Source organism: Drosophila nasuta, unplaced genomic scaffold (genome assembly GCF_023558535.2).
Source record: "Drosophila nasuta strain 15112-1781.00 unplaced genomic scaffold, ASM2355853v1 ctg14_pilon, whole genome shotgun sequence".
NCBI lineage: Eukaryota > Metazoa > Arthropoda > Insecta > Diptera > Drosophilidae > Drosophila > Drosophila nasuta.
The window spans coordinates 342,500-368,326 of record NW_026869386.1 but is presented as its reverse complement, the minus strand read 5'-3'; the positions used below and the strand labels follow the sequence as shown (position 1 = coordinate 368,326).

General features: G+C 38.0%; 1 protein-coding gene across 6 annotated transcripts in view; it reads right to left on the bottom strand.

Annotated features, from left to right (window-relative positions):
- LOC132797546 (choline/ethanolamine kinase) overlaps nt 1-25,827 on the bottom strand; it is a 60,302-nt gene that overhangs the window by 6,003 nt on the left and 28,472 nt on the right. For 3 of the 6 annotated variants that reach the window (XM_060809293.1, XM_060809291.1, XM_060809292.1), the window contains exons 6-9: nt 16,771-17,162; nt 16,646-16,711; nt 16,149-16,545; nt 10,339-10,812 (exon numbers count right to left, since the gene is read on the bottom strand). In XM_060809293.1, the coding sequence (XP_060665276.1) occupies nt 10,750-10,812; nt 16,149-16,545; nt 16,646-16,711; nt 16,771-17,162 (918 nt within the window). In that variant the 3' untranslated portion in view covers nt 10,339-10,749. Of the gene's footprint in view, nt 1-10,337; nt 10,813-16,148; nt 16,546-16,645; nt 16,712-16,770; nt 17,163-25,827 lie in introns of those variants that run through there. The other 3 variants (XM_060809297.1, XM_060809294.1, XM_060809295.1) reach the window with 3 other exon arrangements.

Here is a 25,827-nt window from a genome sequence, read left to right as displayed (position 1 = left end):
ACTGCTATTACCTGCTAGTCTTCAAACTATGATACTTTTTAGCACAGTGTCAGTACCAACAAGTAAGAAAGCTAGTCGAGTACACTCGACTGTGAGATACCCGCTACCCATTTTGAATAAAAGAAATATATATATAAATATACCGAATATACCGCATTCAAAATATACCATAGACGGCAGAATATACCAGATTGTCAGCCAAAACTACTAAGACCCCCTAGAAAGTTGGGGTTTTTGCTATACAAAAGTATTTCTTTAATAACTTCGACAATTTTTATCTGATCGCAACCAAATTTTCAGGAATTATAACTACTTTATAGGGTCGGAGATGCCTCATTTTACCTGTTACATACATTTCCTGCCTGCCAAAGTTATAATACTCTTCTACCCTTCATTTAGTATGGCACTCAGAAGTCATCCCATTTTTTCCCATCATCTCATTATTTTTTAGATAAAGTTTAAATATGAAATTTGTTAATTTAAGTTTAAAAAAAGTAAAAGTAAAACAAAATTTTATATTTAACAAAATTTTTGTTTTTTATTAAAAAAAAAATAAAAAAAATTTTTTTTTAACTTAAAAAATCTTTGACTTTTCTCTGATCAGTGAAAAAAAAAAACCTACTGAAGACATATATTTTAGTATAGAAGATATTAAATGCCGCTAGCGAGACCAAATCGACCAAAATCGAGACCAAAATTGGCGGTTGACACATAGCAAGCTGGTCGACGCACTGTTTGTCAGGATGGACAGTCCAATGCCTACTCTCGAAGGCACTGGCTGGATGAGTGGTGTCAAAATGCTGACATACAAGGATGACCGAACATTGTTGTGGCTGCAAGCGACCGTACCCAAACTGGACGGACTACGGGAGGAGGCCAAGCTGGACGTAGTGGACAGGAATAATATTCCGTCCATGCCGAAGGCGAAGGTCCTGTTCCCTATAGCTGTGCAGGGCGAGCGGCTGCTTAAAAAGCAGAACCCGACCATTCCTACGAGTGATTGGTCCGTGCTGAAGGTTGATGAAACTTTACCAAGTGGTGGGCAGCTTGATCATTCAGATCAATAAGGAGGCCGCCATTCTTGTTACTACCTAATTTTAGCAATGACGATCTGACCGTGGTGGTGCTGTGATGGATGTTTGCTGCTAGCATCCTGCTACATGGCTCATGACGAACCTGCTCCACCAGAAGAGCTGTGGAGATTGGTGGACACGGTCTGCTCCTCCAAAAAACAACTTATAATCGGCACGGACGCCAACGCCCACCATAGCGTTTTGGGGAAGTCCCGATATCGGACGACCTTTTCTATGCTTTTATCCTATATATATATACAATAAATTATTATATCTGTTTTTTCCGCCAATCGCGTACGTATGTATGTATGCATGTGCGTTTTTTTTTGAGTGCAAGTGCAAGTGCATAGCAGTGATAAGTGGAAATATTAAGAAAGATACGAAAGTGCAAATATATATTCCATACATATATAAACATTTCATACATATGTATGTATATAAACATTTAAGTTAAATAACCAAAATCCAAGCTGTGTGTACCAGCATTTCGTTTTGCTTTAATTCTTGTCCGTTATACGTTTGTATGTCGCGATAATCGCCGACATACATATGTACATACACACATGTTTTGTGCACTCTCTTTTGTCCGCAAGAGCACCGGCTTGCAGCCGCGCTTGCTCTCGCTCTCTCACCACACACACATATTCTTGTGCACTCGCTCTTGTCCGCATCGGCTTGCAGCCGCGCTTGCTCTTTGTTTTACATATAAACATACGTGCACTTCGCCTGCTTAGACGTTGGCAGCGCAGTGCAAGCACACATACATACATACGTACATACTGTTGTGCATGCTGTAACAGCGTGCATAAGTACTTCTGCGAGTGAAGTAACAGATTGGCAGGGCAGTGGTAGTCGCACTCGTCATACCCTACCTTTTTTTTTGTTTTGATTTTTTTTCCGTAAAGTGATATATTCTGTGTGTGTATTTTAAGAGCAACTCTCAGCTCAATTGTTTTACCCCAGTGTTCCACATACACAGACATACACACACACATATACACACGATTATACTTCCATCAAGTATCAATATCCATATAATATTCATAATAATATCTATATAACATTTTACCTACATTTGTGTTTTTTCCAGCATATTGTTTTTTTGGTATTTTTTCTGTGCACTTTTTTTTGTTCTTGCCTTTTTCGACGAACATTTGGTTTGATTGTCGCAGGAAGTTTTCAGAAGTTTTCGAAGGCGATTACACTCGCTGGCCCACCTTCCGGGACTTAGTCATGGCTATTTATATCAGAAACCCGAGACTGTCGGAAGTTGAGAAACTTTTCCATCTCAACTCCAAGAGCAGCGGTGAAGCCCATGCCATTGTGTCAAAGTCTCCTTTGACCAATGAAGGATTTCAGTCGGCGTGGTTCAGCTTGACTGAGCGATTCGAGAACAAACGGATGCTCGTAAACAGTCAGCTGCGAATCCTTTTCAATTTGCCCGCCATTGGGCAAGAGTCGGGTGCAGCCATTCAGAAGTTGCAGAGCACCATCCAAGGGTGCCTGACGGCCTAAGAGAACTCAAGGATCAACACAGAGAACTGGGATTGCATCCTGGTTTTCTTGTGTTTTTCGAGGCTCCCCAAGTTGACCCTTTCTCTTTGGGAACAGTCGATACAGAATAAGAGCGACATTCCAACGTGGGTTGACATGAACGCTTTCCTTCTATAACGGTATCGCACCCTAGAAGCGATAGCGGAAGTGTCATCCAGCACGAGCGCTCCGACGGTTTCACGGGCCTCCCGCAAGGAGGCCCCCGTCGCCAAGCAGGGCAACTCCTTTGAGAGTAGGGTGACTTCGAAAACCCAGTCCTGCAAGTTGTGTTCCCGGGAGAATCATCCGATTCGCTTGTGCCCTCGTTTCCTTCAGATGGGTATCAACGATAGGGTCAGCTATATAAAGCAACAAAGCTGTGTTTAAATTGTTTCGCACGAGGCCATATCCTGGCCGAGTGCACAAGTGCGCACAGCTGCTTTACTTGCAATGTCGTCATCATACACTCTTGCATCGAGTGAACCCGGCGCCGACAGTCACAGCTCGGGCTCTGATCGATTCTGGATCAGAAGCCACCTTCCTTTCAGAGAAATTGTTCAAGCGCTTGAGGATGCCGTATACATCCGTGCAAGCCCGCGTCTCCGGGCTGACTCAAGCTGTGGCAGCCCAGCCCCGAAAGTATTGCCAATTCTTAATTGGCTCCCCGGTCAAACCCGATTTGCAGATTGAGGCGTCGGCGTACGTCCTCCCCCAGTTAGCGGGGAATTTGCCCTCCTGTACAGTCCCAGCCGTTTAAAGAGAAACGACTCTCTGAAGGAACAATATGACTCCGTTATTCAAGAGTATCTGGATTTGGGTCATATGACTCAAGTCCCCCCATCCAGTTCCGGCAACTATTATTTGCCGCATCACGCTGTTCTCAAGCCCGACAGCACCACCACAAAGCTTCGCGTTGTATTCAACGCCTCCAGCCCGACTTCAAACGGGAGGAGTCTCAATGACATCCTCCACACTGGGCCGATCCTTCAATCTGATCTGACCATTCAAATCCTGAAATGGAGGTTTTTCCAATTCGTTTTCAACGCCGACATCACCAAGATGCATCGGCAAATCCTTATGGATCCCAAACACACCCGGTTTCAAAGGTTGCTCTTCCGTACTCGAGACGAGAAGTTATGCGACTTTGAACTCAACACAGTCTTTGGAGTGAACTGTGCTCCGTACCTGGCTATCAACTTCCGAGTGATGTTCGCGACCGTTCCCCCTAGCTAGTAACATCATCGCCAATTATATGTACGTTGATGACGTCCTAGCAGGAGTGCTGGGTTCCCTTTGCGTAAGTGGACCTGGAACTCGAAAGATGTGCTGAAAAGAATCCCTGAGGAACACTTGCTCTGTGCAGACTTCCTCGAGATCGACGAAGCTAGTGTCGCAAAGACGCTAGGTATTCGATGGCGGGCCACGTCCGACGAGTTCTTTTTCGTCACCGCCGAGATGGTGTCCAAACCATCTTTCACCAAGAGAGAAGTGCTGTCGCAGATCGCCAAGTTGTTCGACCCCGCAGGTTGGCTTGCTCCCGTGGTCATTTGGGCCAAGATTTTCATGCAGGAAATCTTGAAGCAAGAAATCGGCTGGGACGACTGCTTACCGACGGATCTCACAGAGCAGTGGACCAGTTTTTTGCAAAATTATTCGTCTTTGCAGGAGATCCGCATTCCCAGATGGACCAAGTACACTCCCGGCGCAAAAATCCAATTCCACGGTTTTTGCGACGCCTCTCAGAGCGTATGGAGCCGCTCTAAATGCACGGGTGGAAACAGCTGGACAAGTGTCCGTGAGCCTCCTAGCAGCAAAGACTAGAGTTGCACTTATCAAGACGGTCTCTCTACTTCGTCTTGAGCTGTGCGGAGCTCTCCTGTTGTCCGCCGCCCTCCTACCACATTTTCCCACACCCGACGCTGAGACGTACCTGTGAACAGATTCCACTATAGTTCTGGCATGGCTGGATAAGCCACCATGCAAGTGGACCACTTTCGTGGCTAACCGAGTGGCCAAGATTCACTCCGTGAATGGCACTTGGCAACATGTTCGTTCCGAACACAATCCAGCCGATCTGGCGAGCCGCAGTGTCTCGCCGCAAGAGCTTTTGGCCAGTCGCCTCTGGTGGCAGGGGCCTGAATGGCTGACGCACGCACCAGCTCGATACTGAATTGGAGTGTCGAGCCGTGAAGGTCCATGCAGCGCAAGTACTGTGTGAGGACTTCCTCGACCGTTTCTCCAGGTTCGATCGGGCGCTCAGAGTGTTTGATTATGTGCGAAGGTTTGCCCAGCGTTGCCGCCATCCCAAGGTCTCGTTTGCAGAGACGCTCAGCTCTCAAGAGCTTGCAGAAGCTCAAGAGAAGCTGATTGTACAGGCTTAGAATCGGGTATACACGAAAGAGTGTGCTTCTCTCCGGTCCCATAACCGTTTAAACGGGTCAAACGATATTCTAAGCTTGAATCCGTTCCTTGACAAGCAAGGGGTCCTGCGTTCCTGTGGATGCGTGAGAGCGTCCACCTCCTTATCTTACGACGAACGGCATCCAGTAATACTCCCGTTCAACTGCGTGTTTTCACGCCTCCTGGTTTCGATTACGCATCAAGTCTCCCTCCACGGAGTCAACCAATTGGTGATGCGGCTGGTCCGAACCAAGTTCTGGATTCCCAAGCTAAGGAACTTGGTGAAGACAGTGCATGCAAGACCTGTGTAATACATCGCCGCAAGCTCCAGTCGCAGCTAATGGGCGAGTGCCTGGTGCCCCTCACATGGGGGGTCTCTGGGAAGCAGGCGTCAAGAGTTTCAAGACGCATTTCTACAAAACGGTTTCCTCCGTTAAATATACGTACGAGAAACTTTCCACCCTCCTGTCGAAGATCAAAGCGTGCCTCAGTTCGCGGCCTCTGTCTCCTATGTCAGAGGATGTGAGCGACTTGGTGGCACTTACTCCCGGTCATTTCCTGATCGGGGGTCCGCTACTCTCCATGGCGGAGCCAGAATCCAGAGAGGATGTGGAGTCCATCCGCAATCGCTGGCAACGGCTCAAGGCTCTCCATCAGCATTTCTGTGTGCGATGGAAGAATGAGTATTTGAAGGAGTTGCATAAGCGGAATAAGTGGCAGTCACCCTCACGCGAGGGTGGGTACTACTCCACTACTTCAGTGCAAGTGAGTGAGCATTCTCCCCACCGCTGCGGTCTGGCTAGACATGGGGGACATGTCACACCAGCCGGGCCCAGTTTTTTTAGCAATCTCGTGTTGGCTGACAAGGACTGGTTCCGCTCGGCATCGGTCTCTGCAGTCTTGGGGGCTGACGTGTACCCGGATGTAGTGCTGCCGGGTATCCTCCCGAGCCAAGGCGGACTGCCTATGGCACAGAACTCCACCCTGGGCTCGATTCTGTCAGGCACGTGCTACTGACCGTTTTTTTTTGCAATCCCAATATTGCAAGGGGGGAGAATGTTGATGCGAGCGCATTGTAGGTGAGGGGCACACTTCCGTTCCGCCGACCGAAATGCACTCAAAGCTTTTTCGCTCACCAGCAATGCGCTCATGCGTAAGAATGCACTCAAGCTCCAGTGCTCTCAGCTTCTCTCTCCCACAACTCACCACCGCTGAGCGCGGCTCGGCGCAATAGATCGACGAAATGCTATTTTTTCTAAGCTCAGTTAGAAACCACGTCTCATCAACCACGGTCTAATTACCCCCCAACTCTGCGATATTGTACAATACCCCGAAAAGTTGAAACACCAGTATTGACCACATAAACACGATATACATGGAACCGGACTGCTGGCGGAAAGGATTATGCATTCCCGAAGTCCTCAACCTCTTTACCGACGGGACGAAGATGGACGAAGGAGTCGGTGGGGCCATATACTGCCCACACCCAGTTTCCAAACACTTCTATAAACTCCCTGACCATTGCAGCATCTTCCAGGCGGAAGTCTTTGCCATTGGCAAGGCTGCAGAAGTGGCTCCGGGTTTACATCACAGTCACAATCCGATTAATATCTTTGTTGACAGCCAGGCTGCAATAAGATCAATGCACTCTGATTTGGTCAAGTCCAAAGTTATCCAGGACAACTTTGAGCAATAGAGTCGCTGAATGCATCTGCGGTCGTGCGTATCTATTTGTTCCCTATTGGATCCCCGCCCTGGCATCGATACAAACGAGATCGCAGACACTCTCCCCAAAGAGGGGGTTGGGCTCGACTTCGGTAACATGTGCAATGTTCCGATATCCCTGCGAACTTTAGGCAGAGAAATTGAAGTGCGCTCTAGACTTCAATGGGATACGAGCTGGCGCAATAGCATCTCGTGCTAAACTGGCTGATGTGTGCTTCAATAAACAATAATTTGCTCAAATTCGTCATGCAGCTTTCAAGAAAAAACTACAGGCTAATGCTAGGCATTTTAACTTGTCACTGTCTGTCGGCTGTCCATGCACTTTAGCATCTTCTCTGTAGATGCCCAGCGTTATCCCGACTTCGGTTGAATTACTTCACCTAGAATGCTGCCGGCTTTTGCCAAAAAATGCATCCATACTGTGCAACTTCTGAGACGAAGATACACTCCACCGGTACAGCTTCGGGGCTCCACTGGTCTATGCTTTGCTCCGAACAGGGGCAGTCGGTCCTACCTATACCTATACCTATAGTCGACGCAGCATTTTACGATCCTTCGCAATCCGTAGCTGTATATTAAAATAAAAATGAATACAATATATCTTTTGCTCGAAATTAACACCTTACCTCATGCTTAGAATACTGTTAGTCGTGCTGAGGCCTATCAAATTCTTTAATTTGGATTTAATTAGGTTATCCTGGCTAAAAACCTTTTCTATTTCCGCGTTTGACCAGGGTAAACACAATATTTGGATGGCCACAGTTGCCAACTCAAACAAGTAAGAAAGCTACAGTCTAGTGTACTCGACTGTGAGATACCCGCTACCCATTTTGAATAAAAGAAATATATTTTGCGGTAATCAAAATATACCGAATATACTGCAAAAATACTAAAAATATACCAAATTGTATATTTGGTATATCGATATAATACCACATTCAACATATACCATAGACGGCACAATATACCAGATTGTCAAACAAAGCAACTAAGACCCCTAGTAAGTAGGCGTTTTTGTCCATACAAAAGTATTTCTTTAATAACTTTGACAATTTTTATCTGATCGCAACCAATTTTCAGGAATCATAACTACTATAGTAATTATTGTACATACCAAAATTCGAAACTCTAGCTTTAGCTTAAATTACGCTTGTTATTCGATTTTTTTATTTACGTGGGCGGAAGTGGGCGTGGCAAAAATTTGAAACAAACTTAATCAGCGTGCAAACATAACAAATAATGTCGAAAAATTATAGCTCTATCTCCTATAGTCTCTGAGATCCAGTGTTTCATACCGTCAGACGGACATGGCTAGATCATCTCGGCTGTTGACGCTGATCAAGAATATATATACTTTACAGGGTCGGAGATGCCTCGTTCTACCTGTTACATACATTTCCTACCGGCACAAAGTTATAATACCCTTCTACCCTACGGGTAGCGGGTATAAAAATCTGTGGTTTTTACCAAAATCTTTAAAGAGTAGCACCTCAAACCAAATGTTGTTTGTGACGTTGATGTTGTTCCACTTGATCGAATTGTGTTCAATTGGCGTTCAATTTCAAAAATATTCTTACATTCCAAGAACTCTAAACTCTGGCACCGCGCACAATATCCTGGTCACATTGGGATGAAATGCCTTTATTTTGGCCATAAGCGTAATTTTAAAGCTAGAAAGTTGAAATTTGAAGAATTTGCTGCTTATATTATTTGTGAATTTCGAATTTTTTTATTTTATTTATTTTTGATTTTTTTTTTTTAGATTTTATTTTTTATTTATTTATTTTTTGTAATCACCTCCAAATCATTTTCTGGAAAATCATTTGGAATTACCCAGTCAAAAGTAGCGTCAACATTGCGATTTGTATCCAGCAAAGCTTCTAGTAAGTCACCTCGACGAATAGCAAACTTGCTTGCATCTATTGAAATATTTAACCCCCCGCAAATTCCTGCAAATTATTTAAATACTATCTAAATATCAGGGTTGCCAATGCATTTTTATAAATTTCCCCAAAAATCGGGATAAAATTCCCCAAATTTGGGGACAAAAATCCGCTGATTCCCCACAAATTCCCCACATAGGTTTTTTTAAATGAAACAATAAAAAGCTGAGTATAACTCATGTTAGTATTCTTAATTAATAAAAATAAAAACTCAAACAGTTAACATTCTTATTCTTTTCCATATTTTTGTGGATAGCATTTTATTTGACGGGTTGAACTTGACGCTGCCGCCTAGTTTTTTAATTCCTTCTCTTGCAGCCATAAATGATACAACAGTATGTTTATTCAGTCGATTACGGTTTTCAGTTTTCAAATTCTTAAGAACACTAAATTTGCACTCGATCAATGCATTTGAAAAAGGCAGTATCAGCAACAAAGAAATAACAATTTTTATATTTGAAAACAGGTATTCTCCCGCAGCATTTTTCAGACGAAACACTTTACCCCAGTAACATTCAGCATCAATGTTATTTTGAACTTCAAGCCCATGTTGACAAAAATCCAGCATTGCGTGAGCTCGCCATTCATCGTCTAATTTTTGTGCTGTCACAAATTTATAAAGGACAGGAATTCAAAAAATGTAAAAATCCCCGCATTTTTCCCACATAATGCCAATCCCCAATAAATCCCCAATCAACTTAAAATTCCCCGCACTTTGGGGAATTCCCCACAAATTGGCAACGCTGCTAAATATACACATAATAACTCATACTACCACGTAAGTTGTTATTTGAATCCTGTTGTATCTTGCTAGATATGCTCCACGAAACACAAATATTTTAAGGTTAGAATCGACAAAACTACTGCTTACGTATTTCATTAAAAACATGACAACACAAAAGCACATATATTTAAACACTTATACAAATATTTTCTACATACCATGCGAAACATTTTCCATTTTAAGGTATTTTAATTGGTCAAACTGTTTAAAAATACGGGAACACCAAAATTAAGAAACTTGACTAATCAGCAAGCTTGCACGCACCACGTCGCAAGAACAGCTGACTTTCAACGGCTGGTGCAAGACGAGGGCTGCAAAATAAAATACCAATTAAATATTTTCGATGTCTAGGGACTTTTCTTAGCTTGAAATAATTGTAACATTATTGAGATATTAACACGAACTTTTTAGGTTTTGGCCAAAATAAAGGCATTTCATCCCAATGTGCTGGTGACGGAATACGCCACCACATTTTCTGGGTTGTTTGTAAGTGACAAGCTGCCACTTTTTCATATTTTGTACTTAAATGTTAAATGTTAAAGCCATACGAATTCCATATGGAAAGCCAGAATTCCCGCTTTTTACAATTGCCGCTATTCACAAATTTTTCCCGCGTTAGCCTTCAAGAGTTAAAGCATCTATGTATTATATGGTTAGTGGTTCTATCATTATTTATAGATACTGAATTGTAAATGTATTTATTTAATGTATTTATTCATTATAATAAAATAATTACCAAAAAATGTAAGCGATAATTGTTTCTAAAAATTCATTTATTAAAGAAATGAAAAATAAACTCAAAAATATTTATACTTTTACAAACTTATATAAATATAAAAATTTGTTCTTTAATCATTAATGGTAAATAACAAATTACATAAAAAACATTTGGTTAAAATAATTCTACGTTTTGTTTTTTATTTTTCTTGACATTATTATTATTCTTAGCTTATTATGCATAATCATATTAAACTAATATGTTCTCTGCTTATCTCAAGCAAAATCACAGATACAATTGTAATTTTGACTTTCCTTTCAGCATTATTAATATAAAATTACTGGTAATATTATTCACATGTATTATTATATGAAATTAACTTTCTCCTTCTTCCTATATATATAATTATTAATGGAGTTAATTCAACTAATTCTTTACAACAATAACCAACTTCAACTGGATAATTAAAAAAGGTCACATCAGTACCTTTCAATTCAATTTCGTTATATATACATAGTTCCAGTTATTCCATGTTTTAAAATATTTAAAAATAACAGCATGGATGTATTCAAATCACTTGGCCAAAAAGTTGGTCTTCAGCTGCTGATACTCTAGAATTCGCGCAATGCCATATTCCTACGTAACATGAAAAAAAAAATAATAATTATGATAGTTAATAATTATCTATTAGATTACAGATTTATTTTAGTTAATTGTGAATGGGCATTAAAAGAAAAAAGAGTAGAAGGCCCCGACCCCATCTCGTGTATCTGAAAATTTCTCTGGGTCCCTGCAAGTTCTAAAATATGTCAAATTACATCATTCTCACTTTTGCAAGTTAAAGTTAAAGTAAGTTGACGGATGAAATAAAGGGATTTCGATATTTGAAAATTTCTCAAACCATACCTTAGATGCCCCAAAACTTTTAAAGTTCTGTACTACATAAATTGGAAAATAAAAAAAACCTATGTTAGATTGATAATAAATTCAATACAGTTAAATTAATTAATTTGCTCTGACAATAACAACAGCAATACTTTTAGCTGTTTGAAAATAGGGCGATTGTCAGTGAATGTTTTGTTTACATTTACGCAGAATGCAAACCAAATAGTTTTTCATAATTTGATTATGTCTTTTAAGAGATTACTGGCAAGTGATAGCCTATGTAATTGAAAGTTAAGAAGAGAAAAATACGAAGCAAATTGTCTCAGACACATTGGATCCATTGGCTAATCCTGATATCACAGAAGTATCATATGTATGTACATTGTACATGCATAGGTTTTCATATCCGCTGCCCAGTGGTATTATTACTTTGTGTACACCATTCACAATATACCATAGACGCCTACTTACTAGGGCTCTTAGTTGCTTTGGCTGACAATCTGGTATATTCTGCCGTTTATGGTATTTTTTGAATGCGGTACTATATCGATATACCAAATATACCAGTTGGTACGTTTTTAGTATTTTTGCAGTATATTCGGTATATTTTGAGAATAATACCGCAAAATATATTGCTTTTATTTAAAATGGGTAGCGGGTATCTCACAGTCGAGTACACTCGACTGTAGCTTTCTTACTTGTTTTTTAATAACTTCCACAATTTTTATCTGATCGCAACAAGGAATCATAACTACTATAGTTATTATTATATATACCAAATTTTGCAACTCTAGCTTTAAAATTACGCTTGTTATTCGATTTTTTTGATTTGCGAAGGCGGAAGTGGGCGTGGCAAAAATTTGAAACAAACTTGATCTGCCTGTAAACATAACAAATGCTGTCGAAAAAAAATTATAGCTCTATCTCTTATAGTCTCTGAGATCTAGGTGTTCATACGGACAGACGGACAGACACACAGACGGACATGGCTAGATCGTCTCGGCTGTTGACGCTGATCAAGAATAAATACTTTATAGGGTCGGAGATGCCTCCTTCTACCTGTTACATACATTTCCTGTCGGCACAAAGTTAAAATACCCTTCTACCCTATGGGTATCGGGTATAAAAAGCTGTTAATGGGTTGTGGAGGGGCACAGTTCATTAAAATTCTTGGTGGAATGCAAAAAGATGCCAAATATGTTAAAATCATCAAAAACTACTAAATAATCACGATCAGAAATATTATTAATTATAGAAAAATTAGCTAAATAGAAAGCGTTTTCAGAAACAGGAGGGATTTATGAGCAAGTAATAAAAATGTTAAAACTACCAAAGGATAATATTATAGCTATCAGTTCAATATCTGAAGTGTGATTGATCAGATCAGATGCTATTTAAGCATCTATGTATAGCATTAGCATATTCGTCGTCACCACGACGCAGCATACAATCAAGTCTGTATAAGGAAAATCTACTAGAAAAAATGTCAGTATCAAGAATGTCACGCTTTAACCATATTTCAGTAAAACCAATGACATTAGAAGGAAAAGATATTCTATTTAAATATAGGTAAATAAGTTTACTACAAATGCTTACATTCTGATAGCCAAGAAGTGAAATGAATGTTAGTTTTTTGAACTGACAAAAGGATATTTCAATTTAATTCATTGCTACTACTAGGAAGTGAAACCGGAGGCCAATTTTTCTTAGCAGCAAATTCTTTAATTAATAGGTGTTGAGGCTAATCTTGCTAAATTGTTCAGCCGGAACACTTATTTTAAATAAAGAAATTTCCCGTTCGTAGGAAAAATTAAATTTGCCCACCTTAAGATTTGGAATTAATATAAGTCCGAACATCATCAGATGTCGTATTAGGAGCAAGCCTTGAAGCCAAAATCTGTTAGGCGGTGTCACCGCAACTAACGTATTACGTACAACTAAAGTAGTAGCTGGAGGCGATTTTTCAATAGTGCAAGGACTGAGAGTTGTGAAGATTGAATTTCTTCAACCATCGTCACCTCTACATACACTAAAATCGAAACAGGAGTAGGAAAGTCAACATTGAACAAAGCAATGTCGTTATGTGGAAGAGCTACTGAGGGTTACATAAACGGACAACTATATGTCTTTAGTTCTTCAACAGGTGGTGCAGACAAAAAGAAAACATCATCAGGGGCAGAAAGCTTATTCGAAGCAATAGACAGACGCGTATTGGCCTTTTTTCGCTTCGGATAATTAGTTAGGAGCACCTTAGCCCTGACTGAGATGAAATTAAATCAATAATTTGGCCGTTAAAGGTAGCACATTTCTCATGCACTACGTTATCGCACGGCCAGAAATAAACCAAACCCATATTAGGACAAGCAGAAACCCTGCATTTAGTGTTAAAACCAAATCGAATTGAACTAAAAAATCGAAAATAAAAATGATAAAATAAAAGATAAAACTAAAAAAATATGTATACAATAAAATAAAATTAATATTGGCACTCTAGGGTTAAATTGCAACTACTATGATCCGCACTTACACAAACTTAGAGAGTGAGCGCGGGTCGAGCGAGACAAAAGCCACCAACAATATGAAGAAAGGGAAAGTTAACTACCAGCGTAGAGAGCGCGAGGTAGTAGAAAGAAGGGCCCGAAAGTGAAAAAATTACAAAAAATCAGTGCAGTGCAGACGAAAACAAATGTTGAGCAAAACAAAGCAAAGTTTGACTAATTTGCTTTATATTTTAATAAAATGTAAATAATAAGTTTAATTTCGTAGTTAAGCGTATGTAATAGAATTGGTTAAGTTAAGTTGTATGAAATTGATGTTTTATGAGGAAGAACACAAAACATGTCCGACTGAGAGAGCGAGCGAATTCCAAAAGTAATTATTATACTAAAAAGTGGAGGCTAGCTAGAAAACTACGCCACTTTTGTCAATTTGGGGAGGCGAAAGATGGCGTGAAAAAATTCCAAAACAAACTTATTAAAATCGTATATGGGCATATCCGTCAAATGGTAAACCACGACCGAAAAAAAAGTTCATATTCTTCGTATTTTTTTGTATAATTTCATAAAGAAATGGATCCATAGTTGTTTTTATAAAAAAAATTTGACTGAAAACTGAAAAAATGTAATTTATTCACTTTAGCTACTTTTAAATGCTTTATTATGATAAATTATTTTACAAGGAAACATAAGATATGATTGCATTTTATCTTTCAAATATCTTTATTGTAATCCAATAAGAGAAAAATGCAATGGTACATAATTTTATTGTAATTGCTTCACATTAAGTGCTAGCAGGTGGATGAATCTTCACGTGTTAAGTTATTTTGGGATAAATATATTAAATATACAAAATCCTTGAGGTTACTCTAAATCTTTATACGCGCTACCCATAGGGTATAGAAGTGTATTATAACTTTGTGCCGGCAGGAAGTGAATGTAACAGGTAGAAGGAGGCATCTCCGACCCTGTAAAGTATATATATTCTTGATCAGCGTCAACAGCCGAGACGATCTAGCCAAGTCCGTCTGTCCGTCTGTCCGTATGAAACACTGGATCTCAGAGACTATAAGAGATACAGCTATAATTTTTTTTCGACAGCATTTGTTATGTTTGCACGCAGATCAAGTTTGTTTCAAATTTTTGCTACGCCCACTTGACTTTCAAAATAGCGTACACTCGCGACCTTACCTATAAACAAGTGTCGGTGCATCGCATGGATGGAAAAACTATGTCGCTTGCAGTAATAAGCGATAGCTTAAGTCACAGCAAAATAGATGTGTACATTTTTATTAATACAATTGTTGAAAACCAAAATATTATGAATGTTTCATTACGTTATTTCTTATTATAACTTATAACTTATAACTTATAACTTATAACTTATAACTTATAACTTATAACTTATAACTTATAACTTATAACTTATAACTTATAACTTATAACTTATAACTTATAACTTATAACTTATAACTAATAACTTATAACTTATAACTTATAACTTATAACTTATAACTTATAACTTATTACTTATTACTTATTACTTATTACTTATTACTTATTACTTATTACTTATTACTTATTACTTATTACTTATTACTTATTACTTATTACTTATTACTTATTACTTATTACTTTATTACTTATTACTTATTACTTATTACTTATTACTTATTACTTATTACTTATTACTTATTACTTATTACTTATTACTTATTACTTATTACTTATTACTTATTACTTATTACTTATTACTTATTACTTATTACTTATTACTTATTACTTATTACTTATTACTTATTACTTATTACTTATTACTTATTACTTATTACTTATTACTTATTACTTATTACTTATTACTTATTACTTATTACTTATTACTTATTACTTATTACTTATTACTTATTACTTATTACTTATTACTTATTACTTATTACTTATTACTTATTACTTATTACTTATTACTTATTACTTATTACTTATTACTTATTACTTATTACTTATTACTTATTACTTATTACTTATTACTTATTACTTATTACTTATTACTTATTACTTATTACTTATTACTTATTACTTATTACTTATTACTTATTACTTATTACTTATTACTTATTACTTATTACTTATTACTTATTACTTATTACTTATTACTTATTACTTATTGAATTAAATTATTATTACTTCAATTTTTCGTACGTTCGCGAACGCATGTTTTTGCCAATATTATGCAAATTAAAACTCGATAAGCTCCATAATTTACACTAACCAAAGAGCTAAACAAATGCTATCGAAAAACAAAAAAAAAGTTTCAGAAAACGTTTGTTTTTAATTTTATTTTTAATTTAACCCGTACGAAGGAACGTTCGCGACTCATGGAAATTCCCATGTGCCTTCTTCTGACTGATACAAAAGCAAGAAAATCAATATCGTTATCGCTACCCCAGAGAAACCGGGCTCTGCAGAGACTCTGCGTTTCATTTAAAAAATTCAAAATTCGAACGCAGAGAAAAGTTTGTAAGAAATTAGACGCAATGCGATATTACTTTGTTATAATTGTCTTAATATTACCTTAAATTATCTGAAACTCACCCAATAACCGAATTGAATGGCAGAGGTCACATTCACCACGGACCAAAGGCTCCAGAACAAATGTGAGAGCATGGTAAAGAGTTGTATCTCTGTTTCGATCATATTAAGATCTGATGTTGTAGGTTCATATAGTTCATCCTCGTGAAATTTCCTCAGATAGGTGTAAATAAAATCACGACGTTGTGCAGCCGTAGAATATTGCTGCTGAATGTGATAAAAATATGGAAATTGGGGATTGGTATAGTCGAAGGTCCATTCAATGAAATGATTAGCCAAATCAAACCCTCTATAATTATAGGCGCAATATTCAAAGTCAATGATGATTAGATCCGGCTCGTGCTCGGATTTAATACTGGCTGAGTCGTCTGTAGTATCGAGCTCATCACAAGACGAGGGGCTGCCAAATGAATGAAGAAAAAGTTGATTAGGTAAGTGTGGAAGTGTTCCGACTATAATTGTTAGTTTTAATTACTAATCTAATGCTGAGTTCAACTCACTTTTGCATTGACTCTAAATGGTTGTTTCCATCCGAACTATAACCCAGTGTCTCATTAAAATTTGATCTAATTTATTATAAATTTAATTTACATTATGCGATTTTGTTGTTAATATGCTAACCAACCTTAAAATACTAATTGATTCCAGAGGAGTCCGCGTATCGCGTGTTCTATTCGTTTCACGAAGTAATATGTTTCCCTCCTGTAGATCATTGTGACAGAAGACAACGGGATAGGCACCAGCATCAATCACCGATCGCAGCCATGCCATTTCCTTAACATAGTCAATAGTACCCATTAACTCGCGTTGCTTTTGAAGTACGGTCGAATTAGGCTTAGATTCAATCTTTCCTTTGATAATACTATCAACACTTGTCAGCCAACGGTTCATACAATTCCAGATCCAATCCGGTTCCTTCGACATAGGTATATTTAGACTATGAATTTCACCCATTTTTTCTGCTATCTTCATTGAAATCTCCGCATTACTCATTTCCATAGTTGTTAAGGAACGTGCCTATGTTGAGAAGAGTTTTTAGTATTAATAAATTTAATAATACCATTAGACATGCGATGCCATTTTTTCACCCAAAAACATAAAAGCAAGTAATAAAGTAAAATAAAAGATGAACCAAGCAAATACATATGTGGATGTCAAATCGGATGTTCCATAGACGAAAAAATTGCCTAACTACTTTTTCGAACTAAGCGGCAAGCGATTACATGAAAAAACAAGAGTAATTTAAAATCAATAAAAAGATTGAAAAATGTCTTTAATTAAAACTGTGGAATTGCATAGCTGCATAATGAATTGAAAACTAAAAATATATTACAATCACGTTGCAATAATATTTGATTTGGATATTGTCGCCAAAGAAATAGGCAAAGAATGCGAGGTTGCCAAAAACGGTCACTCTAAATGCACATTCAAAATTTTGCTCATCCGTGACAGCGCTAAATAAAAATAATGATAAAATAATATAATAATAATAAATAATAATAGTGTTAATTATATAGCAACAAACTGCTGTAAGCAGTTTGTTTTGCAAAATATCGGTGAAAATGATTTAAGTGATGTGCAGCAAATCGTAATAAAAGATAGGCTTAATCAGTTTTTCGGATTGATTAACATTTTTTTGTTTCATTTTTTTAGAATTCAACAGAAAAACATTCGCAATGGCTGGCATCCTCGTTGAAAATTGAGTTTCTTAAGATGATGTTCCACACGAAAAGCCTGGTCGTAAACGCTCAATATTTATTGAGGCAAAACCAAGGTTAAAGGGAAAATTTGCATTTTCACTAGTCAATGAAACAGAAAATTCAATGCCACTGTTGTAGCATACCGTTTTTATAATAATTTAAATTTCTGCTTAATGTGAGTATAAGGTATGCCCATCAAAACATAATGTGGTATCCAATATCTCCAACCTTGCATAAAGTACTTGTATATTGGCTTCAAATTATGGAAACCTCCGTACTTCCTCTAGGATCTCTCGGGGAAAATGCGTCAGAAGCGCGCAATAAATTGTACAAACGCGATAAGCCTTCTCATGCAATGAAAAATAGCCGCCTGAATACTACGTACATATATGTATCAGACGTGTTTAATAAAGCATTGGATTCCTCTGACCCACTACTTTCAACTATAAATTTAAATGAACGCCAAAGATTAAACTATAAAAAAGGCTACCAACAACAGGGGCATGTGTAGACCATAATGATAATCAGGTAAGAGAAAGCGTGGATAATGAATTATAAAATTTCGGCTGGATTCCCTGGAGTTGGAGTTAAAAACAAATTAATAACCATGGTATGGAGTCACAAAACATAATATTGGGCTCTAATTAATTTTTGATTTAATTTTGCATGGATCCAAATCAAATTTAAAATGCGAATTTGCTAAAAATATATTAATTTAATAAATTTAGTTTAATTTTATTAAATATATTACATTAAAATATTTTAAAACAAATTTTTAGAAAAAAAATCGAAAATTATAACCTCATGGTAAGGTGGGCGGGAAAGAAGGCGTGGTCCAATTAAAAAAAGAAGAAATTCGAAGTTCGATCTTTATTTTTTAGGTATATGTACAAAGTTTCATGTTTCTATCTTCAAAAATGGTAAAAATGCCGCAATTCGGGACTTTTTGCCCATAGTGCAATCGCTACCAAGTGGAGAAATCCACTTGAATAGGCCAGGTATCCCAACACTCTGCAAGTTTATCCGAATGTCACGCATTTCAGTAGATGGCTCACTAAATTTGCAAATTTTGTGTGCACAATAACTGGCTTCATGTAAATGCAGACCTACAGGAGCAACGTTGGATCAAGCATGGCTCAATATGCGATAGGCAACATAAAGTTGCAAATTGCAAGAAATTTCAGAAGGCCTCTTCATCGACTCTATAGCGACTTGTACAAGAGCATCGTCTATGTTTCTCGTGCCTGAGGGATGGCCACATGATCTGGTGGATGGCTGTCAAGGACGACATCACATATTGCTGCACGAGACGTGGAATTCCTCCAGGAGAACATCGCCACCAGTGAACGCAAACAAAAGTGAGAATGAGTCGCGGTCAGTGAACTCAAGCAGGAATACGGCTCGAAGGACAATCCCGAGAGCCCTCAAAAGGTCCACGGATCGGAATCCCAAAGCTGCAACGAATGCTCTTTCGTATACTGCAAGCCACGCTATATGGAGTCGACTATCAACGGGTAACGAAGGTTCATCCGTCTCGATGATCGATGACGAATTAAGAAGAGAGCTGAACCTAACTGGAGAGTGACGGTAGCTAGATATAAATTGGTTTGGAAGCAGATTACGTCTTCCTCTTTTGAATGGACTGGATCATGCTCATTTAGGATGGTGAATAGAGAGTAGACACTGCAAACGGAACCTATGCATCGGCCACCAAGCTGGGGTGGCTATGGTATTTGCCAATAAGCCAGGGAACTGCGACTGGCAAAAGTTGGCGATGTAGCGCTAAATTCGCTGCTGGACAAGGGTCCACAACACTACAATCCGTTACCAGCTGTTCTCTATCACTTCAAAGAAGGAGATGTCGGAGTCTGCGCCGATATCAAGGAGTTGTTTCACCAGATCGTTATACGAGCACGGGATAGACGTGCACAACGATTTCTATGGCGTGATGGGGACGACCAGCTATCGATCTAACGTCGCATTTGAGATTGACACCTCCCGAAGCTGGATACGAGCTCAGCCAATTTGCATCCAGTTCGCAAGCCGTAGTGGACGCTTTGAGTAAATATGAATCAGCTAAAAGCGTACAATGGCGTGAAGCCAGCAACGATCGACTTCAAGTTCAACGTAAAATTCCACAAAGTTCCGAAAAGCGTGATGACTGGCAAACGAACTTCGACAAAAAAGAAGTTTCTCCGCATGCTTATATCAACCTTCGATCCTTTGGGTTTCCTGTGCTGCATTAGGATTACCGCTAAATTGCTGTTGCGAGAAATTTGGCAAAGAGGGATTCACTGGAATGAATCTGTACCGGATGAACGCCTTTGAGAAGTAGCGTCAAGATATCGTTATCATGGAGGAATTTCGATGTCCACAATACTTTGGACCAGGAGAGGTGTGGGCACGCAATCGCACATAGTTGTGGATGTAACAAACAATGAGTAACAAGCAAAGATGTTCGCGTACCTTTTGTGTGTGCAAAAACAAAATCCATTACATATACATAATTAAAGAGTCTATATTTTGAACTTAACTTATTATTTACATTATATCCGAATTTAAAACAAATAAGTCAAACTTGAATTTTCTCTTAACATTGTTAGTGGCCTTTGTCTATCTTGCGTCTCGCTCGACTCGCGCTTACTTACTAGAAATTTGCTGGTTTTAACATCCCAATTATTGATTTAATTGCATCTAAGTCACGGCTAAGGTGGACCTGTGAACATTGCACTGACGCGGCCGTTAAAAAGCTCTGGGATAGTTTTTGTCTTTGGATTATGGGTTTAAGAGTATTAAACTCTTGACTAAGTCTCCCAAGGCCAATACGTGTCTATCCATTGCTTCGAATGAGCTTTCTGTCGTTAAATATCAGCAGACTTGGAGATGGTTAAAAAATTTAATCTGCGCAAACCTCTGTCAAAAACATCAGTCCTTTAATTATTAAATAATCCCCAAAAGCTTTTACTTTAGTTGTACATAATACGTTAGTCGCGGTGCTTATTAAACAGATTTTTGTTTAAACACGGAGAAAAAAATCTATATTGAAAAAATGTGAACTTAAGATATTTTCGATCTTAAAAAGAACAAATTTGTTATAAAATTTTTAAGTTGAAACAGTCTTAAATCAAGATTTTTATGCTCACTTTGTATTTTAAGATTAAAAACATTTAATTTTAAGGTTAAAATCTTGATTCAAGATTGGAAAGATTACAAATTCTGCTTTGAAAACTTTTTGATCTTAAACGTTGGAATTTTCTTCCTTTAAAATTAGAATCTAATTTTTAGTGTTTTTGCCGTTATTCCAGTAAGTGAAACTAATGTTAAAAAAAAGAACAACAGGCGTTTATGCCCAAACAAAAGTATTTTTTTAATAACTTCGACAATTTTTATCTGATCGCACCCACGGATCAGGAATCACAAAAATTATAGTTATTATTGTAGATACCAAAAAAACCGACTCTAGCTTTAAAATTACGCTTGTTACTCGATTTTTTTGTGGGGCATATTCTTGATCAGCGTCAACAGCCGAGACGATCTAGCCATGTCCGTCTGTGTGTCTGTCAATCCGTCCGTATGAAACCCTACATCTCAGAGACTATAAGCGATAGAGCTATAATTTTTTTTTGACAATTTGTTGTGTTTGCACGCAGATCAAGTTTGTTTCAAATTTTTGACACGCCCACTTCCGCCCCCGCAAATCATAAAAGTCGAAGCAAGCGTAATTTTAAAGCTAGAGTTGCGTATATTTTGGTATATGCAATAATTACTATAGTAATTATGATTCTTGAAAATTTGGTTGCGATCAGATAAAAATTGTTATTGTTATTAAAGAAATATTTTTGTATGGGCAAAACGCCTACTTACTAGGGGTTTTAGTTGCTTTGGCTGACAATCTGGTATATTCTCCCGTTAATGGTATATTTTGGTATATTTTTAGTATTTTGCAGTATATTCGGTATATTTTGAGAAAACTACCGCAAAATAGAATTCTATTATTTAAAAGGGGTAGCGGGTATCTCACAGTCGAGTACATTCGACTGTAGCTTTCTTACTTGTTTTTTGTTTCGTATTCTTGGTTCAATTTTAAGATTTTTTCATTCTTGAAACAAGCATATAATCTTGAATTGAGATTGTTTCATCTTCCTATTTGAGTCATAATCAATCTTATATTAAATCTAGAAAGTTTGATCTTGATTTAAGATTTTGCTTGGTTAAATTTTAAGATTTTTCAATTCTTTAAACAACAAAATGTCAAGATTGGGCAATCTAGATTTTTTGTAGATTTTCGATCTTTATTTAAGAATAAGCCTTCTTGGTTTAAATTTGATAAATAATCTAGATTCAATATTTTTTTCTTGATTTAAGCATGTTTTTTCTTTCTGTGAAGGCTTGCTGCTTATTTATCTGATGATATTCGGGCTTATATTATGTCAAAATACCGAGCCAGTGTTAAGGTGGACAAATTTTATTTATCCTACGAACGGGAAATTTCTTCATCTAAAATAAGTGTTCCCGCTTAAAAATTTAGCTCAATTTACAGCAGAGTTTTGTCTTCAACACCTATTAATTAAATAATTTATTAAATATTCTAATTCTAAGCCTCCTATGTGTGTCAGTTTAAAAAACTAATATTATTTTCACATCATATTTTTGACAATAAAACCGGTATTTCCCGCAGGTCCAGATGGAGCGGTTATGGGAAAAAGTATTGCGCTGGTAGTATATGTAAACCGCTTTTTAAATTTTTAAGCTGTCCGTTAATTTATGCCAAAAATCTGGAAAAATCATTGGGAATAAATCCAATGTTCAAAATTATCGTGGTTTTTCGCTGATAATTTCTGTGATTCCGAAATGCATAACTTCCAACTGCAACATCTATGACAGTCGCTTGTTGATATTCGCTGTGTAGAGAGGTACGCGCTTGACGAATAAAGCATCTTGCAAGAAAGATATCTAAAACAAATCTTCCCAACTTGTATTTATCTTTCACACAATTCTATTTTTATGAACCAGAGTCTGCTCACTCACAGTTTAGTAAAAAAGCTGCCTGACTGTGAGAGGATGATAAAAAATTAGCTAGTACACCTAAAGAACTGCGTGCCAGTTTGGCCAAAGACCTTCAAAATTCAATTGGATTAGCTAACAGCGTTAGCCACCTACATTCAGTAACAACTATAAGTACTTGCATAACGAGTTCTGTAACATTGACTAGTACAAGCTATCAAACAAGATATGCAATGGCAGTGTCGAAGGCAACGCAAAGTGCTACGAGCGTATCAAGCTCTGCTGTTAATCTACTTTCACTAAAAGATTGCTCATTTCAAGCTCCGATGATGTCTCTTTGCAAGAAGCAAAAAAAAAGAAAAAAAAAAGAAGAAGCTATCCAGCAAAGTAAATCTGAACATGAACTGCAGAAAAACACAACACCTAAACCTCCGGCCATATGTGTGCCGCATGTTAACAAAATGGCAAAATGGAGCTAAGCCATATGTCAAATTTTAAGGACTGTCAGGTCAGAATTAATTTGAACAAAAAACTAAAGCCACCGGCAAGATTACCAGTAAATGGACTGCGGAGATGTTCCAAAGACAAGGTCCTACAGCACCATTTTCTCATATGCTGATTTGGTAAAATCAAAGGGTAAAGAACATATACCAGTAAAACCAGGCTTCTTTCGATCTCGCAATGCTGATGAAAACCTCAGGCAAAATGACATTGTGAAGAGCTTCGTCTTTTCCTTTGTGCCAACAAAATCGACATAATGCTAATAACTGAAACGCACATGCGTCATGGAAAAAAATATACCTACCTGATTACGACCAACATTACGCAAATCATCCCAGTGGTACCTCAAAGAGTGGCACTGCTGTGCTAAGTCGCTTGAGTATTTCACACTCCCAGACTGAGCTCATTTCATGGATAAAGTTACAAGCAGCTAGTGTAAATATCCTGACGAACCTTTACCTTCCTCCTAATGAACCTTGGAGTAAAGCCAACATTGATGAAGTGGTTGCAGGCGGAGATTTGAATGTCAAACATCAATGGTGGGGCAACCTAAGATCATGCACTCGAGCAAAGAGATTGCAGGACGCCATAACAAGCAGCACATACCAAATTCTTGCTACAGGAGACCCAATTTTCTACTCATACAATACACAGCTTACTCCCTTGACTTCTTCATATATATATAATGGAATCGCGACCAACAAGTTATCTGTTCAACTTTCACATGAGCCCTCGTCGGACCACTTACCAGTTATAGCAGATCTACATCAAATACGACAGGTCAAACAAAGGAAGCAATATATTCTCCCACATGGCTGTCGAACAGAGGACTTTGGAACAGATCTAGAGAACAAAATAAATCTGAACATGGAAATAAACAGTCCCGAAGATATAGACGATGTAATCTTTATTTTTATGCGTAATATATCCCTGGCTGCATCCTTTTTCGGTACCACAAACGTCATGCTCTCAAAGTCAGCATCGTCAAGCTCTGCTACCCCCAAATGTTGCCGCGCTCCTGAGCATGAAAAGAAGAGTAAGAACGGGAGATTTACGTGTCTACCATTTCTAAAAAAGACTGTCTAATCGTGTTCAAAAAGCCCTTGCCAGAGCTAAGCAAGACAAGATAGACGGAATTCTAGAGGAAGCCAGTCCGGATGTATCCGCAAATTACTTTCTTTAGAGACTTAAAAGTCGCCTGAAGAGGCAGGCAATTCCAAAAGCCCCAATTAAGAGCCCTACCGGTGGATGGTGCTTCTCCAGTTAAGAAAAGGATGAAATATTTGAAGACAGCTTTAAAAATAGATTTACGCCATTTAACTTTACAATCGAGGTTACACGAAGGACGATTGATCTGCAATTGGAGACCCCATTCCAAATGACGTTGCCTGAATAACCGGTTACGCTGCAAGAAGTAGAGCTTCTTATTAAAGCGCTGAAGGCCAAAAATCCCTGGCGAGGATCTTCTAGATAACAGAAAGTTGAAGCTTCTACCAAAAAAAGCACTGTTATTTATAGTGCTACTTCTAAACATCATACTTAGGCTGGGTCATTTCCCCAGCATCTGCAAGAATGCGCTAATTACTATGATACCGAAACCAGAGAAACAGCTTACTGAAGTCGATGGATACCGGCCAATCAGTCTTCTTCCAGCACTGGGAAAGATGACAGAAAGGGTTATTTTGAACCGCATCCTGGAACTTGAGTCGGTGGCACGACGAATTCCAAAGTGGCAGTTTGGTTTCCGAAGAAAATTTATGGCACTCTGGAACAAAACGTCCTATCAACGCAGGTGTCAATCAAGTAGAATACCTAAGTTGTTGGGAGACTCATTTCTTCCTTAAGAGTATCATGTAGAGAAAAATTATTATTATGAGAGCAAGAGCAAGCAAGAGACTCTTGCTGTCTTCATTTATGTTTTCTGTTGAGCGCTTTTCGTTGAGCACTTTGTATTTCGCTCTTTCAATGAGCAGTGCGTAAAGATCGGAACGAGAAACGCTCGCACAATGAGAGTCAGCAAAAAACCGATTGACCGAAAAACTCAACGCAAACAGTCTTCACATTTACTTTCGTTGTTGTTGCAATTAATATATGTATTTCGTCTGCAAAACAGACTCTTAACGATTTGCTTGCCTATGCGTGTGTATGTATACCAATAAATACGCAAAAGACTTTTTGCTTCACTGAACACGACAAAACGGTCTTGGAACAACCAGAACAAATCAGAATAGAAAACAAGTAAGAAAGCTACAGTCGAGTGTACTCGACTGTGAGATACCCGCTATCCATTTTGAATAAAAGCAATATATTTTGCGGTATATTTCTCAAAATATACCAAATATACTACAAAAATACTAAAAATATACCAAATGGTATGTGATATATCGATATAGTACCGCATTCATAATATACCATAGACGGCACAATATACCAGATTGTCGGCCAAAGCAAATTAGATCCCTAGTAAGTAGGCGTTT